Source organism: Gracilinanus agilis, chromosome 3 (assembly GCF_016433145.1).
Source record: "Gracilinanus agilis isolate LMUSP501 chromosome 3, AgileGrace, whole genome shotgun sequence".
Taxonomy (NCBI): Eukaryota; Metazoa; Chordata; class Mammalia; order Didelphimorphia; family Didelphidae; genus Gracilinanus; species Gracilinanus agilis.
In genome coordinates this window covers 254,528,640-254,545,072 of record NC_058132.1, presented here as the reverse complement: position 1 = coordinate 254,545,072, position 16,433 = coordinate 254,528,640, and the positions used below count along the sequence as shown (strand labels likewise).

Sequence of the window (16,433 nt, the reverse complement as noted above, 5' to 3'; positions counted from 1 at the left end):
AGAAGAGAGGGGAAACGAGACCCAAAGAGATGAGCTTTTAATTTAATTAGACTCCTTTACTGTGTGTCTTTGGAAGAGTAAGAAAAGATAAAAAGTTTTATTAGGAAGAAAGATGAGTTTAAAGAGGAAAGTTGATAAGTAGGACATGAAAGGAATAAAAAAGCATTTTAAAAGGAGATGGGAGGCATCCGTTTTTTGATTTTTGCTTTTAAATATAAAGCATGCATGTAATCAATTAAGCAATTAAGAAGCATTTATTAGGAACCTTCTATTACATCCTTTTTTTGTTTGTTGGGGTGGGAGTGGGAAGTGGGGGGAGGGGACAGGAGATTGGTGTTGAGTACCTTACTATGTAGGGATACAAAAGGAAATACAGTCTTTGCCCTTGAAGGAATCACAACTACCAGGAGAGACAATATGTATACATGCATAGTCATCTACTAGATACAAGTAGTGTAAATGAAGGATAACCTTTGAGGAGAAGGCATGAACAACTGGGGAACCAGGAAGGCCTCCTGAAGAAGGTGGGTTTTGAGTTGGATATGGAAGGAAGCCAGGGATCCTAAAAGATGGAGGAAAGGAGAGAAAGAATTCTAGGCATGGGGAGGAGTCAGTGCAAAGAGAAAAATGGAAGGTCATGAATGCCGACTAAGCCTGTGTTGCTGGATTACAGCATTTGTGTAAGGGAATAAGCTATAAGAAAACTAGAAAGTAGAAGGGGGCCAAGTTGTGAGAAGCTTAGGCCTTTATATTTCACCTTGGAGGGAAAGAAAATCTCTGAAGTTTATTGAGTATGGAGGTGATGTGGTTGGAGTTGTACTTAAGGAAAATTACTTTGCGGAGGATGAATTCAAGTGGACAGAGTCCTGAAACAGGAACATGATTAAAAAGCTACTGCAATAGGCCAGGAAAGCAGATGAGGGCCTGCACTAGGATGATGGTTGCATGAATGGCAAGAAATGCTTGTATATGACAATACATGTATAAGCAAGATCGAATCACCTGCCAGAACCAAGAGAGGGAAGGAAAGAAAGGGAGGGAGATAAATTCAATCATATAACTTAGGAAAACTCGTGTGGAAATTTGTTATTACATGTAATTGGTAAAAAATAAAATAAAATAAAGAAATGGATGTATATAAGAAATGCTATGAAGATAGAAGAGATAACATTTAGCAAATGACTGGATATATGGGGTGAGAAAGAACGAAAAATTGAGGATGACACCAGGGCTATGAGCTTGTGTGGCTAGCAAGACGGCAACGTCCTTGTAATTGGGAAATTCAGAAGAAGGGAGAGCTTGAAAAGGCTTCATCAGCCTCATTTTGGAGGGGAGGAAATTGAGATGCAGAGAAATCTAGCCCAATGATGCCCACCACACCACATTGCCTCTAATTATCCATCCTGACATTTCTTATAGGGTAGGCAAGCATTTTACTATCAGAGCAAATTCTCTTTATTAGGCCATTCCTAAGCTCAGCTCTCCTCTCCCATCTCAGAACCTTTACTCTCTCTTCCTTTCTCCTATTGATTTTTCTTTCTCCTGTTTTTCAAATATCCTTGCCCTCCCCACCACCATCACTTTTCATTATCATCTTTTTGTTGTGTCTTTGGGAACCTTTATGCCTCTAATACTTAAGCATCTTTTCATTTGTCCCACCTTCCTACTTTCCTACTACAGGAGTACAGGACCACATTATTTTGGGCTCCAACTTCTAAAATAGTAGTCTTCTAAATGTATCTGAAGCATCTTCCCTGTCCTATCTATTTCTCACCCTACTTCCAGGGTAATCTTCCCAAAATATATGTCCAAATGAGATAGCAATAGAATTGGAAGTGCACTGGTTCTGGAGTTAAAGTCCTTGGGTCCAAATCTTACCTCTGAAAGTCCCCTTTAATCTCCCTAGGCTTCAGTTTTCTAGCCTGTAAAAAGAGGTTAGGTTAAATGGACTCTGAGATCCCTTCCAGTTTTGATCTGTTCTTATCACATCATTTTTAAAAACTTGTACTTTCTGTCTTAGCATTGATTTATTTTTAATTAATTAATTTAAGAACCCTTAGCTTCCATCTTATACTCAATACTGTGTATTGGTTCCAAGGCAGAAGAGTGGTAAAGGTTAGGCAATGAGGATTAGATTACTTGCCCAGGGTCACACAGTTAGGAAATGTCTAAGGCAGTGATGAGCAACCTTTTAAGCTTGGTGTGTCAAAATTCGCCCAAAAAACGAGCATAACTCGGGTGGTGTGTCACTTCGAGGAAAAAAAAAACATAATTTCACAATATTTATAGTTTAAATGACAAAAATGTATAATTGTAATATATAACTATATTTAATAAACCAAAAATAGGTAAATTAATGTAGATAGAATTACCATTTATAGTGCACAGTGTCTACACTACATTACAGCAAATGTTTCATCCTTGGCATGCGGCTCCATACTTCTCTGTATGCAGCCACATGTGGCTGCATGTCATCTAAAATGGCTATGCTGACACATGTGTCATAGGTTTGCCATCACCAGTCTAAGGTCAGATTTGAACCCAGGATCTCTTGTTTCCAGGCCTAGCTTTCTATCCAGTGAACCATCTAACTGTCCCACTTCAGTATTATTCTAAGACAGAAAAGTAGTAAATGGAGTTAAGACTTGCCTAGTCATGCAACTAGGAAGTATCTGAGTCCAGATTTGAACCCAGGTCCTCCCAAACTACAGGCTTGGTGCTCTGTGCTACTCAGCTAACCATCCATCACATCTTTATTCAAAAGATTTTGACAGCTCATCACTATTTATAAGATGAAAATTCCTTACTTTGATAGTCAAGGTACTTAGCAAATTCCTACAGTCAGTCAGTCAGAAAACAGGTATTTATTAAGTGCCTACTCTATGCCAGGTATTGTGATAACAGAAACAAAAGGAAACAGTTCTTGCCCTCAAGAAGCTAACATTCTAATATGGAAGATAATACACGAAAGGAAACTGGGAAAGGAGATGCTGGAAGGAGTTTCGGAGGTCAGCTAATCAATCTCCTTTAATTTATAGGTTAGGAACCAGAAGCCCAAGATGATTAAGTGACTGGTCCAAAATAAATCACACAAGTAATGTGCCTCAGGGGCAAGATTTGGCCCAAAGAACTCAGTTACAGGGACATGATGGAGAAGATGAGGAATAGGGGAGGCAGAAAAATCTAGACCTTATTCTATAGGCAGCAGAACACTCACCATTAGAGATTTTTGAACAAAGGACTGATCTATGCATCATGATATTTTATGATTAATTTAGCAGTTTGTATGATGGCTCAAAAGATAAAAGAGAATGGAGGCAGAGGAATTCAGTAGGAAACCAGTGCAATATTTTATTATTGTTAATATTCTAGGAATGAAGGGAGAAGAGTTCGAATTAGGTAAGTGGCACAGAGAAGAAATGGAAAAAAAGACACTTTGAAGGACTTTTTAATAGTATATAGTGAGTGCATGCATATAGATGATGAGAAAGAAAAAAAAATAGAACACCAGACTAGGAGACATTTATTCTAGTTATTCTGAGTGTAATCTTGAGAGGATTGGATTATATTCATCACTAAAGTCCTTTCTACCCTTAAAAATTCTATGCTCTGTGATTGATTTGGAAACTGGATAGCTAATACTATTTGGGATAGTACCATTGATTAAAAAAAATAGGGAAGCATGTGATGAATTTTATTTTCAACATTGTAATTGTCTTGGCAGGAGGTGATCCAGAGCTCTAGTAAAGGGGAGTCCCAGAAGTTTTTGAGAGCAGCAGCAGTATTGTGAGGAAGATAAGATTAGTTATTGATTAAGTATTAAGTACATAGCAGGAAGGAGCTGGAGCTGGGAATTCCAGGATGGAACAGTAGCCAGATGCTAAACATGGTAAACATCTGAGGGGCATGGTGCCCTGTTAGGAAGAACATTGTATAAAGACTGAGAAGACCAAGAGTTTGGTTTCAGGTTTACCACTTACTAACTGTACATGACCTGGGACAAATCATTTTAACCCTCTAAAGCTAAATTTCTCTCATTTTGTAAATACCTGCCCCACCTAACTCATGGATTGATGAGGATCAGAGTAGACAATGTATGTGGAAGAGGCTTAAAAACCATAAATACCATATGGGTATATATATGAAAATATATGGGATCATAGGAGCAAAAATCCAGAACCTGAAGGGAACTTAAGAGAGAGGGAGTCTAGTGCAATCCCCTCATTTTGCAGATTAGGAAACTGAGGTGAACAGTTAAATAATTTGCAAGATTGCATCAGAGTAAATATCTAAAAGAAAGTCCTCTAGCTTTAAGTTTAATTCTTTCTGTATCATCATCATCATCAACAACAACAACAACTTCTCTACTACTATGATAATAATAAATGGCATATAAAAAGCCTTGTTTGTATATATGTATATATACATATAATATACATATGTATGTACATTATTTTATTTGTGCCTCACAGCAACAGCAACCCTGTGACCCTTTGAGGAAGGTAGTATAGGTTTTATTCCCATTTTAAAAATAAGGAAACTGAGGCACAGATGTGAAGTGACTTATTCATGGTCACACAACTAGTAACTATCAATGGAAGAGGTTGAACCTTGATTATTCTGACTCTGAATCTAGCCTTTTACCCACTATGCTTGAGCAAGACATTTCATTGTCTCACTCACCAAATGGGGATTGTCTACCATATTTTATCCTTCATTAGGACTATTGTTTCTTTGATTCTGAGTAGTGGCAAGGGGCAAGGCTGGAAAATGAGTGATGATTCCAGTAGTTTAAGGAAAATGGAAGTGCCTGAATTCAGGTTGATGGCAACCTGAACTGAAAGGAAAGAAAGAATACAATAAGGCAAGGCACTGCCTTCTTGTTAAGTTTCCAGTGTCCTGGAGAGACTGTAAATTGCGGATTCCCTCAAACTCTAAAACCAATCTCTCCTTAGAAGTAGAATAATAAATGATTATGTAGGGCCATTTGATCCTTTTAAATGTTAAATTCTCCCTTTAAAAATCAAGCAGCAAAAGGTAATTGTAGACAACTAAATGAGCTATAGATTCCACTCCTCACAGCAGAATTTATCTTGACCTCTTTTCATAAGAAGATGTAGATCACTTTAATGATTTCCCTAAAATGTAATTAAAAGCCATTAACTAATTTCCATCGAACCTAGTGACAATGGAATTATTCTATCCTTGAATTACACTAGTAGTTCAACATCCTTCAGGAGAAACAGTTCCACAATATTCTTCCATATTTCAGTGGATACATAATTTTTCATAGAAAAGGATCCTCCCTAAAGTGGTACAGATTGAAGTCCATCTGTGCTTCTCAAACTGTCCATCTCCTCCTGGAAGTCTTGGCAAAGAGCCTGCCCAGGGGGCTGAATGAGGACCTTCCTCCAAAACCCTGGACAATTTGTGAATACCAATGCAGCCCAGGGGCTACCCATTGTTATCCCTGGCTTTTACTACCAAATCTCTTTTTTCAACTCTTTGTTCATTCTTTCTTTTTTTTTTAAACCCTTAACTTCTGTGTATTGGCTCTTAGGTGGAAGAGTGGTAAGGGTGGGCAATGGGGGTCAAGTGACTTGCCCAGGGTCACACAGCTGGGAAGTGTCTGAGGTCAGATTTGAACCTAGGACCTCCTGTCTCTAGGCCTGGCTCTCAATCCACTGAGCTACCCAGCTCCCCCCACCCCCAACTCTTTTTTCAAACCATATATTGCCTCTTGATATCTCTTATACAGCTTCATGGGTGTGATAATAGTAATAATAGCTAGCATTTTTATAGTGCTATAAAATTTGCAAAATATTTACAAAAATAGCATTTGTTCCTCCTCACCACAGCCTATCAGAGATATACTATGTAGAAGGCATGTTTATTTGAAAAAGAGATAGATGTAATATATATTCTTCTGTGACCTAAAACCACTAGGAAGCATGATATGGTAGAAAGTCGGATTTAGAGTCAGGGGATCTGGGTTCAAATCCTGGGTTGGCCATTGCTGATTCAACATTGTCAGAGGTTCAGTCTTTCAAAGACGGTTCTTGGCACCAAATTTAAACTTACGTTTTATTTGGCATTGGTGCTTTTATTATATATCTCCTTAGGGCAGGTAGGTGGCCCTGAGTTACTAAAATTCTCCCTCTTTTTAAAGAATTAAAGATCAAATTTCTCTTATTGTTTCAAATTTTAATACTTGTTCATATAACGTATATGATGTACCCTTATAGAAGAACTGAGGGCCATTACTCAGAATAGTGACAGAGAAGCACAGACATTTTTAGGTCTTGATGTGTTGGAAAGCTTAGGCTTAGTGAAGGACACACAAGCCAGTCACCAGAGTTGAACTTGGTGAAATTTTCAAGCTTTGAAATCATAAAGAAGCCATCCACCAAGGCATGGAGGAGTTGCAATCTGCATTAATGAAGGGATCAATCAATAAACCAAGTATTAAGTGCCTACTGTGTATCAGGCATTATGCTGGGGACATGAGTACAAAGAAAGAAATAATCTTTACTCAAAAGGACCTTATATCCCACTGAGGGAAATAACAAGGGCACACACACACACACACACACACCCCATGTGTATGTATATATATATATATATATATCAAAAATGTAAAATTAATGCCCAGCATTTAGAATATTGAATGAGATAACATGTGAAAATTCTTTCCAAGCCCTAAATTGGCACTATAAGAAATGCCAACTATTATTTTTAAGTTAATTAATACACAATATATAGAATAGTTAAATATAAGGTAGTTGGTGGCAGGGATGTTAATAGTTGGGAGAATCAGGAAAGGCTTCATGAAGAAAATGATGAATGAGTTGCATCTTAAAAGAAGGTCTCTATGAAGTGGAGTTACATAGTGAGTACATTTCAGGCAAGGGAGATGGCCAGGGCAATGGCTTGGAGGTGGGAGGTGAGATGTTGGAATTGAAGAATAGAAAAAAAGATCAGTTTGGACGGAAGGAGGGAGGATCTGAATCTAAGTCTTCTTAAGTTCCAGGCCAGTATTTCAACCACTATACCATGCTGCCTCTCCCATGTTATCTGCCTCAGAAAGTTGAGGATGTATACTTTTCTAGTTTCCCTCCACAACCTGCTATGCACTGATAGTCCACAAATTTATGTGAAAACCTTCTTCAAAAAGATCATTGTTAAGCAGATGCTATTATGGCAAGCTAGCAAACAACCTGGTCCAATGTTGCTAAAGAAAAGACCTACAGATACTTGTTCTCAACAAGGCTAGCCTTCTACAAAATTGTGAAGGTCAGAGATTTAGTTTGGGGTACCCTTTCACTTCCCTTTTCAGTGCTCCCTTCACCTTCTCTTTGGATATCTTCTCTTGACTTTCAGGTGTTTCATAAATTCATGAAGCTACTTGATTTCTCCAAGAGCCTCCCTATAGTGCTTCTCCCAGGCCTGTCCTTCTCTAAGAGGTGCTCTGGGCCCTCTTTCTCCATCTTCCACCCTATAAAAAGCAACATTTTTATGTCATCCCACAGGGAGCTGCTTCCTTCTAGCTGTCACATTGGAAAGGCTCTGATTCACTTATTCATGCTAAGATATGAATAATTGATAAGGCTTAATGTGTTACTCCATCTAGGGACCCAATTTTTAACAGAAGCCAATTCCCTAATAACCTAAAGGAATTAATTTCTCAATGCTAAATCTAGTCATTAGCAATTGTCTTACTAAAGGAGATATTTTAGGGATGGAATTTCTTCCCTTTAAATCTCACTGATTAGGTCAACATATTCCTCCTAACCTCTTAGACCAGGCCTGAGTCCTCGAACACCTTGGACTTACTGCTACCCTGAAGATTCATACTAACCAAATGGGCTAGTTGTGTGCAATAATAAAATAATAACAACAGCTACTATTTACATAGCACTTTAAAGTTTGCAAAATACTTTACATATGAGATTTCATTTGATCTTCACAATAACCCTGTGAAGTGGGTATTATTATTATTATTGTTATTATTATTCCTATTTTATAGATGAGGAAACTGAGGTTGAGTGGCTTGTCTACATTACACAGTCAGTATCTCAGGTAGGATTTGAACTTGAGCTGTCTCCAAGCCCCAAAACACCAGCCACATCTAGCTGAATATGGAGGCCATATTTTAAGTCTCTTTCTCTTTTCCAAGTTGCCTTATATACAAGGTCTTTCACATAATAGATACTCTAAATATTTACTAATTGGTTGACAAAATGAATTCATAGGTTCAGGCATGGATCACATGTAGGTACTGTCATGCTTTCTTTGGATTTATGGAAATTCGACTTTTCTCCATTACTGTTTTCTTCTCCTTTCATCTGTTACTTTATGAATGTCAGGCAACACATGGAAGGTATCTAATATGCTCTTGAGCCCTAAGGAGCCTGGAAAAAGTGTCTGAGGTATACTAATCCTAATGGCAGATCTATGGTATAGTCATGGAAGCATTTTCCTTCCCTGCGAAATCTCCATCGAAAAGGAGTTTTATGATAGCGCATTCTGTTGCACTATTATGATGACTGACTAGGACTTGCTTTTCCCAGAATGCTCACAGTGTGACATTACTTCACCCGGCCATTGTTACAAGTTCTTATCTAACTTAAATGGATTTTGGTGTGCTTTTTAGAACGTCCTAGACTTAGAGAAGGAAAGAATCCAACTGCTGTGTAATATCCTAAACCAGTACAATCAACATGTTTCCATTTTTGGACAAACTTTGACCACTGTGAGTACTGAAATTTCTTTAACTCTAAGTATGCTTTATGACAAAATGGCAAGAAGCTTTCCACTTCATTTACCATCGATGTTCTGCCTTCTTACTTTATTACAGGGTCACACTCAACTCCACTGTGCCATCAGCAAGATTGATGTTGAAAAAGACATTAGGACTTTAATGGAAGAAACTTCCATTTCAACTACAGAGGAAAAATCTGAATTCTTATTAACTGATTACTTTGTAAGTACAGAATTAGAGGAAGCCACATTCACTGGAAAACTTTAATTACCTATTCTACTGCTCCCTGGCAGTTGGGTGGTTATTTTAGGAAAATGTTTTTGCCAATAAAAGGAAAATGTATTTACAGGTAACATTTCTAGAACCTTTGCATTGGCCATTTCTATAAGATCTCCCCAAATGGTAGCATTTCTATCTTTCTTGAATTAATGAGATTCAGTAGGATTTTATTCTCATGATCATTTTGCCTAGTTCTCTATATTGAAAAAAAAGGAAGAACAGACACATGGCACTTCTTTAATTATCTCCTTTAAGTAAAACAAACGTTGCTGTTTTGCCAGAGAGCCATCTTTTTGGTGTACATTCCAACAGTTCTTTTTGGTTGACGTTTCCATGTATGCTGAATGTGGGTCAGGGCTAGCACCTCGAGTTTCCTCTCTGGCCCCCCCCCTTTTTTTTTTATAAACCCTTACTTTTCATCTTAGAATCAATGTTGTGAATTGTTTCCAAGTCAACAAAGCTGTAAAAGCTAGGTAATGGGAGCTAAGTGACTTGCTCAGGGACACACAGCTAAGAAGTATCTGAAGCCATATTTGAATTCAGAATCTTCCTGTCTCTCAGCCTGGCTATCGATGCACTGAGTTACCTAAATTCTCCCTCAAGTTCTTTTTCTGTAAGTCATATGGCCCTGTAAAACCTTTAGAGTCATAGAACATGATTCAAAGGAACCTTGGAGAGCATCTAGTCCAATCTCCTTACTTTACAGACAGAGTTGATACCTAAAAAGGTCCCTTTCCTAAGGTATCATCCTTAGGATACTATCCTTCCTGAATTCTTGTGCTTTCCCATATTGCTTCATTTCCTCTATTACTCATACACAAAGATTTCCTTAGACTAGATAACTAGTATGGTAGAGAGTAGCAAACCGCCCAGGCCAATTCTGTAAACATTTATTAAGCGCCAAGTTTTCATAGTAGAGAGAGATACGTAACTTAAAACAACATGTACACAGATAAGGAAATCGATATTCCTTGAGAGGAAAGATTCTTTCCTTCTTTGCATTTGTATCCCTGCTGTCTAGCATAGCATAGTGTTTGTCACAGGGTAAGCAGTTGGCAACTGCATGTTGATTGATGGATGAAATTCAAGGTAATTTGAGGTAACAACTGAGACCAGGGAAGACTTCGTGGAGAAAGTAGCACTTGAGCTGAGCTTTGGACAAAGATAAGAATTCTGAGAGGCAGAGCTGAGGAGGATGATAATGGTAATGGATGGTAATCTCAGAGAGGAGGCAGTAGCAGTGAAGAGAGGCAGGGTGGAAAGATGGGAAAGTTATCCTGTACGAGGTGAGAATTTAGAGGAGACTTGAAATTGTAAACATGTCCTGATTCAAACCAGTGTTAAAAAGAGAGACCTTTAGAAGGTGAGAGGAACATGTTTGTGTCTCTCCTGAAGCCAGCTGTCTACAGAAACCCTGATGAAAGGGAGAGCCTTCAGAATGGAGGTTTGATCTGATACTCTGGTTTGATCATTCCGGTCTTTGATCTGTAGCCCCACAACAGGGGATGCTGAAGCATCTCCCAATAGAATGATACTTCTCTGATAAAATTGAAATAAGTGAGACCAATCCCAAAAAGTGTTTCAGTCTATGAAAGAGAAAATGCTTAGCTTGAACATACAAAGTGTGAATAAGTTCAGATCTGAAGAGAATAGGTATATCACTATGGAGTAAAGTCAAAGATCATCTTTTATTTGTTCTTTTAAAATTTTTCTATAAAATTCAAACCAAATATACTCTATGTGGGTGTAATGCAGTCATATGAAAAAATAATCTATTATCTTTTCCTTCTCCCATTAGGAATATATTCCCAATATAATATATTCAATATTTTCTATATAGGAAGAAGATCCCACAAATGGAATGGATAAAGAGAGACGAAAGTCTTCAATAAAATCAAAATTGTCAAGACTGCAGGAAGATATTGAAAAAGCCTCAAGAGACAAAGAAGGTTTGTAATTATCACTTGGATTGACCCAGTAGGGGGGAAAAGTCCTGCACTGTGAAACAAAAGTTACTGTTTTGTTTTAAGCTGGATTTGAACTGGGAAAAATCACCCCATTGAAGAACACCTATGAGAAACTGAATTTGTAAGATTAGAAAAAAATTACTAAAAAGAGAGCAAAAGACTGATGGTGACTTTGTGGTCTTTTGTGATATGCTCTACATACCTTTATTGTCAATTTAAAAGAAGAAACTTTTTAACTGATTGCTGAAATCAAGTAGGACATGGGCAACATTTTGTGGTTAATTGGGCCTTAAGTTTCTATAAAAAGTAAGCCTTTCGAACTTGGATCTTAGACACTAGAAATCAACTAATCTCCTATATTAAAAAAAAATAAGTTGTACTATGCAATTGGAGAGAAATAACTGTTTGTAGACAGGGAGTTTACTTGTTATTCAATAATTCTATTAGCATGTATCTTGTTTTGGCTCCTGGGATAATATTTAGAATCACAGAATCATAGAAGTTGGAATTAGAAGGGACCTTGAAGGAGAGCCAACCCTATCACTTTATTTTATGGATGAGGAAATGGGAGGTCTTAGAGTAATTTTTTTCAGTCCAGTAACTGATGAGAAGTTTATGACTGAAATATAATGAGTAATTTGAATATACAGGCCAAGAAAAGCTGTCAGGATATTAAAAGCCAACCATATATCAGAATTATTTTTTTCTAAAACAGTAACAACAAAATCAAAATCTTTGTTCGAAATAATAACAAAAAATAAATGAGCATTTTGAGTAGTTCATTTGGATAATCAAATATCTAGGATTCCTCAAACTTCCTTGGTTAAAGTAAAAATAAATCAATGGATCATAAAGTATGTAAATGAGGGGGCAGGATGGCAGAATATACGGAGTCTTGGAATTAGGAAGACCTTAGGTAAGCCCTGCCTCTAATATATTGTGAGTCTGGGTAAGTCACTTAACCTCTAAATTGCCCAGGCTATCCTCTAAAACTATAAATTATGAATGAGTTTGTTCATCTGAATTGTGAGGTGGTTCTATACTTGGAGTTTTCTATGCTACTGAATCATAAATCCAACCTCTCAACCCAAAACAGTAAAAAAGAAAGAACGATATCTGAGATCTGAAAAAAAAAAAATTCTAATTGTTCTTCTCTTATCCCTAAGTACTAGTTGATTCTATGTGTTATGGGGCAGAGTACCACAAAATGGGCATTGATACTGTGCATGGATATCCTTTCAGGTTTGGAACGAATGATCAATGTGTACACAGCAAATCCCTCCTTCACTGATGCAAAGACTAAGAAAGAAACGACAGTACTAGTGGATGAGGTAAATAATAGCAGAGGGCCATCTCTTTGAGCTTTAATGTTTTAAAATGCCATTTCTGGGATATTTGTTTTTAGTCCATGTGATCCGAGACCTCAGCCAGCCTCTCCTCTCAGGTCACAGAGATCACCTCTGGGCTACAAATTCATGGCACACAACCTCAACTTCATTCTTTACTCCACCACTCTTGATATCACTTTATCTTGTTTCTCCCAGTGACTGTTCCAAATCATTTCAAATGCCATTCACCACTAATGATAATGCATTACTCCCCTGAAGCAATACATTCTGCTTTCTTTTCAGTCTAATTGTTAGGTGATTTTTCCTTACCATAAGCCTAAATCTGCTTCTTTGCAAATCAGTACTTTGCAACTTGGAACTCCTAGTTCTTCCCTTTGAAACCAAGTATTGTTTTTAAGTCATTTCAGTCACATCTAACTCTTTATGACCCCATTTGGGGTTTTCTTGGTAAAGATACTGGAATAGTTTGCCATTTCTTTCTACAGCTTATTTTACAGATGAGGAAACTGGGGCAAACAGGATTAAGTTCCTTGCCCAGAGTTATACAGCTAATAAAGCGTCTAGGGCTGGATTCAAACTCAGGTCTTCCTTACTCCAGAAAGGATGATATATCCATTGCACCACCTAGCTGACCCACCAAAACCAAGTTAGGCTAAGCCTGTTCTCACTTGCAAATGTTTAGAGACAACTATCATCTACACTAAATTTTCTCTTTTCCAAGATAAATATCCCCTGTTCCTTCAACTGCCTCTCAAAATTTCAATTGCCATATCCCATTTGGGGTTTTCTTAGCAAAGATACTAAAGTGGTTTACCATTTCCTTCTCCAGCTCTTTTACAGATGAGGAAACAGAGGCAAACAAGGTTAAGTGACTTGCCCAGGGTCACCCAGCTAGTGTAGTGTCTGAGGTGAGATTTGGACTCAGGAAGATGAGTCTTCCTGACTTCATGCCTGATACACGAGGCACTGTGCCACTTAATAATAGCTGTTTTTATTATTCTGCATGACCTTTCTTTGCTACCAAGTACTATACATTTCTTTTTAAAATCTGAAATAGTTGATGAGTTCTTTTTCCTCTCAAATTCTCAAAAAATTCTTTTTAAACAACTTTCTCTTCTCTTCCTCATCAGAACCAGCTCTCTTTACATCAACAGAATTTCATTCTTAAAAGCTATTAGAACTTCCTAGATAGACTTTTTCTTGTAGGGTTTTAAGCCTTAGGATCATGTCTTTCCTTTCTGTGACCTCTTTGACCCTGACTTTATTTTTTTATTGTTATTTTTTTAAACCCTTACCTTCCATCTTGGAGTCAATACTGTATAATGGCTCCAAAGCAGAAGAGTGGTAAGAATAGGCAATGGGGGTCAAGTGACTTGCCCAGAGTCACATAGCTAGGAAGTGTCTGAGGCCAGACTTGAACCTAGGACCTCCCATCTCTAGGACTGGCTCTCAATCCACTGAGCTACCCAGCTGCCCCCTTGACCCCGACTTAGCAAAACATAAGGTATATGTCAAATTATACCTGGTTTTCTTTCCCTTCTGTATTATAAATTCTTAAGATAGTGTTCACTTTCTCCCAAGGTTCTCAATATTTCCTCCTCAGCAACACCTGTCTTTGTCTCTCTCTTTCTCTCTCCATTTCTCTCTCTCTTTCCTTCCCCTTTTTTCCTCCTCTTCTTCCTTTTCTTTCTCCTCCTTTTTCTTCTTTTCTCTCTCTCTGTCTCTGTATCTCCCTCTCCATTTCTTTCTTTCCATCTCTCTCTCTGATTCTGTCACTTCTTTTCTCTAAAAAATACAAAGTAACTAATAATTTCTTGGCTTCCCCTAATGTTTGAGGCCATAGGTTTTACTGCTGACTTTTTTCTGGAATTTTGTCTCTCATGAATTTCAGGGCCTCTCTATTTCTAGTCTTCTTACACCATAGCTAGTTTATTATTTGATGGATAGCCAAAGGCATTTTTATCCTTTACCTTTCCTTATTAGTTTAAATCCCCTTTGATTACATTTGCATGACTCTAGGCAAATTCATTCTTCTCAGTCTTTCTGAGATGTTCCATCCCTGGCTAAGAGCTCATTATTTTGGTATTTTTAGCTATAGTCTAGAAATGCAAATCTCATTCTCAAAAAGAACCTTCTTCATCAACTACTCCCCTTCAAAAATCTGCTTTTCTCTTACAATTGGCACCACTGATGAAAGAAGTCAGTTACATCCCTAAATTCTTCAGTTTCATGACAAAGAATTCATAATATTTAGCAATGCTTTCTAGGTTCGATCTTGCAATATGATCTGTGCCCAAATAAATCATTAGAATTGGTCATTTGATTTGACAGGGATGGAGAGAATCTCTGGGATGGTCTCTGTGTAAATCTCAGGAAAACAAAAGCCCTTCTTTCTCATCTTTCCCTCTAACCTTAGACAAAACAAAATCCCTGCAAACCAAGACTAATTTTTTCTTCCTCCTTTAGGCCTATTCCTTGGTATCTCCTCTAAGACCTTGCCTCATCAGTTATCCCACCCTTGTCATGTATCTTCAGTTTCTCCTCTCTACTGGATATTTACCTTCTAACTACAAACTTGCTCAAATCTCCATGATCCTAAAATATTTGGATCAAATCTTTGACCCATTTATTTCATCCAACTGCTTTCCAGTATGTCTTCTTACTGTCATTACAAAACTATTTTGTAAATTCTCTATGATAATGCCTCTACTTCTTCATTCCCCTTTTCAATTGAGTCCTCACCACTTGAAACTGTTCTGTCATCAAATATAATCAAGCTTAATGACTTTTTTCCATCATCCTTGACTTCTCAGTAACTTTGGACTCTGTTGACCACCCACCTCATCACCATCATAATAATTCGCATTTATAGAGAGATTTTAGGTTTGGAGAATGCTTTACACTTTGGGAAAAGGGTTGCAATACTATCTCATTTTATCCTCACAAGAACCCTGGAAGGTAGGTGTTATTATTATTCCCATTTTATAGAAGAAATTTGTCCAGGATCACACAGATGGTAAATGTCTGACACCAAATTTTAATTCAGATCATTGTGTCTCTAGACCCAGAACTCCATCCACTGTGCCCCCTTAACTGCCTCTATCTTTGTTACCTAATTCCATGGCTTCAGAGACACCATACTCTTCTGATTTTCCTACCTTTCCAACAGCTCCTCTGTTTCCTGACTCCTGTAGAAAAGATAATAAATAATGGAGACACTAGGAATGTTATAATAAATCTAGATGATTGTACGTACACACACTGGGGTTTAGAGACAGGACCAGGACAGGGAGACCAGAACAGCTAAGCTGCTCCTAACTGACAAAGGGACTATTGACCAACTGCCACCACTGGGCCAGAGACTTTGAACACCAACAGGCAGTAAAGGTTTTAACAAGTTTAATTATATTTAATAAAATAGAGTTGGGAAAGGGATTTCTATACTTAAACCCTAAAAGACAAACCCACTGGGGCAAGGGGAGGATTTCCCTACTCTATCTAGTGATCTAAGCAGGCAGGGCCCAAGAAGCAGTGCAGTCTCTGGGAAGCTGATTCAAGCCTAGTACCAACCAGACTTGAACAGCACAGCTATGGGTCAGAGGGGTGGCTTTGAGGGTTCTCACAGTTTTCCAAAGAGGTTCACAGGATGCCAAAATCCTAGATGGTCCAAGATACCAAGAAGAGCGAGTGAACTTGAGGTACTGTCCACCAGGTCTCAAACTCCTCCTCTGCTTGGTTCTGCTCTGTAGGTCTTCTCCTCTAGCTGGAAATCCACCTCCACTCAGGATCCCAAGGAAATCAGGAAGCAGGGTCTGAGATCTCCCTGGACTGGCAACAGTTTTTGCCCACCACTAATGGAGTCTCTCTCTCAGGGCACAAGGCACCTACTTCCTCCTCCTTCATTCCATCATAGAATGCTCCAGCCTTCCTGCTAGGTCAACCTTAATACTTAATCAAAATGGTCCTCTCCTTACTGAACTTTCTGACTGCAGACTCTAATTGACTGAAGATCTCAAATTACACCATCTCTTCTCTTTCTTTCTTTCTTTCTTTCTTTCTTTCTTTCTTTCTTTCTTT

General features: G+C 38.0%; 1 protein-coding gene across 2 annotated transcripts in view; it reads left to right on the top strand.

Annotated features, from left to right (window-relative positions):
* Positions 1-16,433, top strand: part of NOSTRIN (nitric oxide synthase trafficking) — an 88,083-nt gene that overhangs the window by 51,203 nt on the left and 20,447 nt on the right. For both annotated transcript variants that reach the window (XM_044669813.1, XM_044669812.1), the window contains 4 exons: positions 8,654-8,752; positions 8,858-8,983; positions 10,881-10,989; positions 12,250-12,338. In XM_044669813.1, coding sequence (XP_044525748.1) covers positions 8,654-8,752; positions 8,858-8,983; positions 10,881-10,989; positions 12,250-12,338 — 423 coding nt within the window. The remainder of the gene's footprint in view (positions 1-8,653; positions 8,753-8,857; positions 8,984-10,880; positions 10,990-12,249; positions 12,339-16,433) is intronic.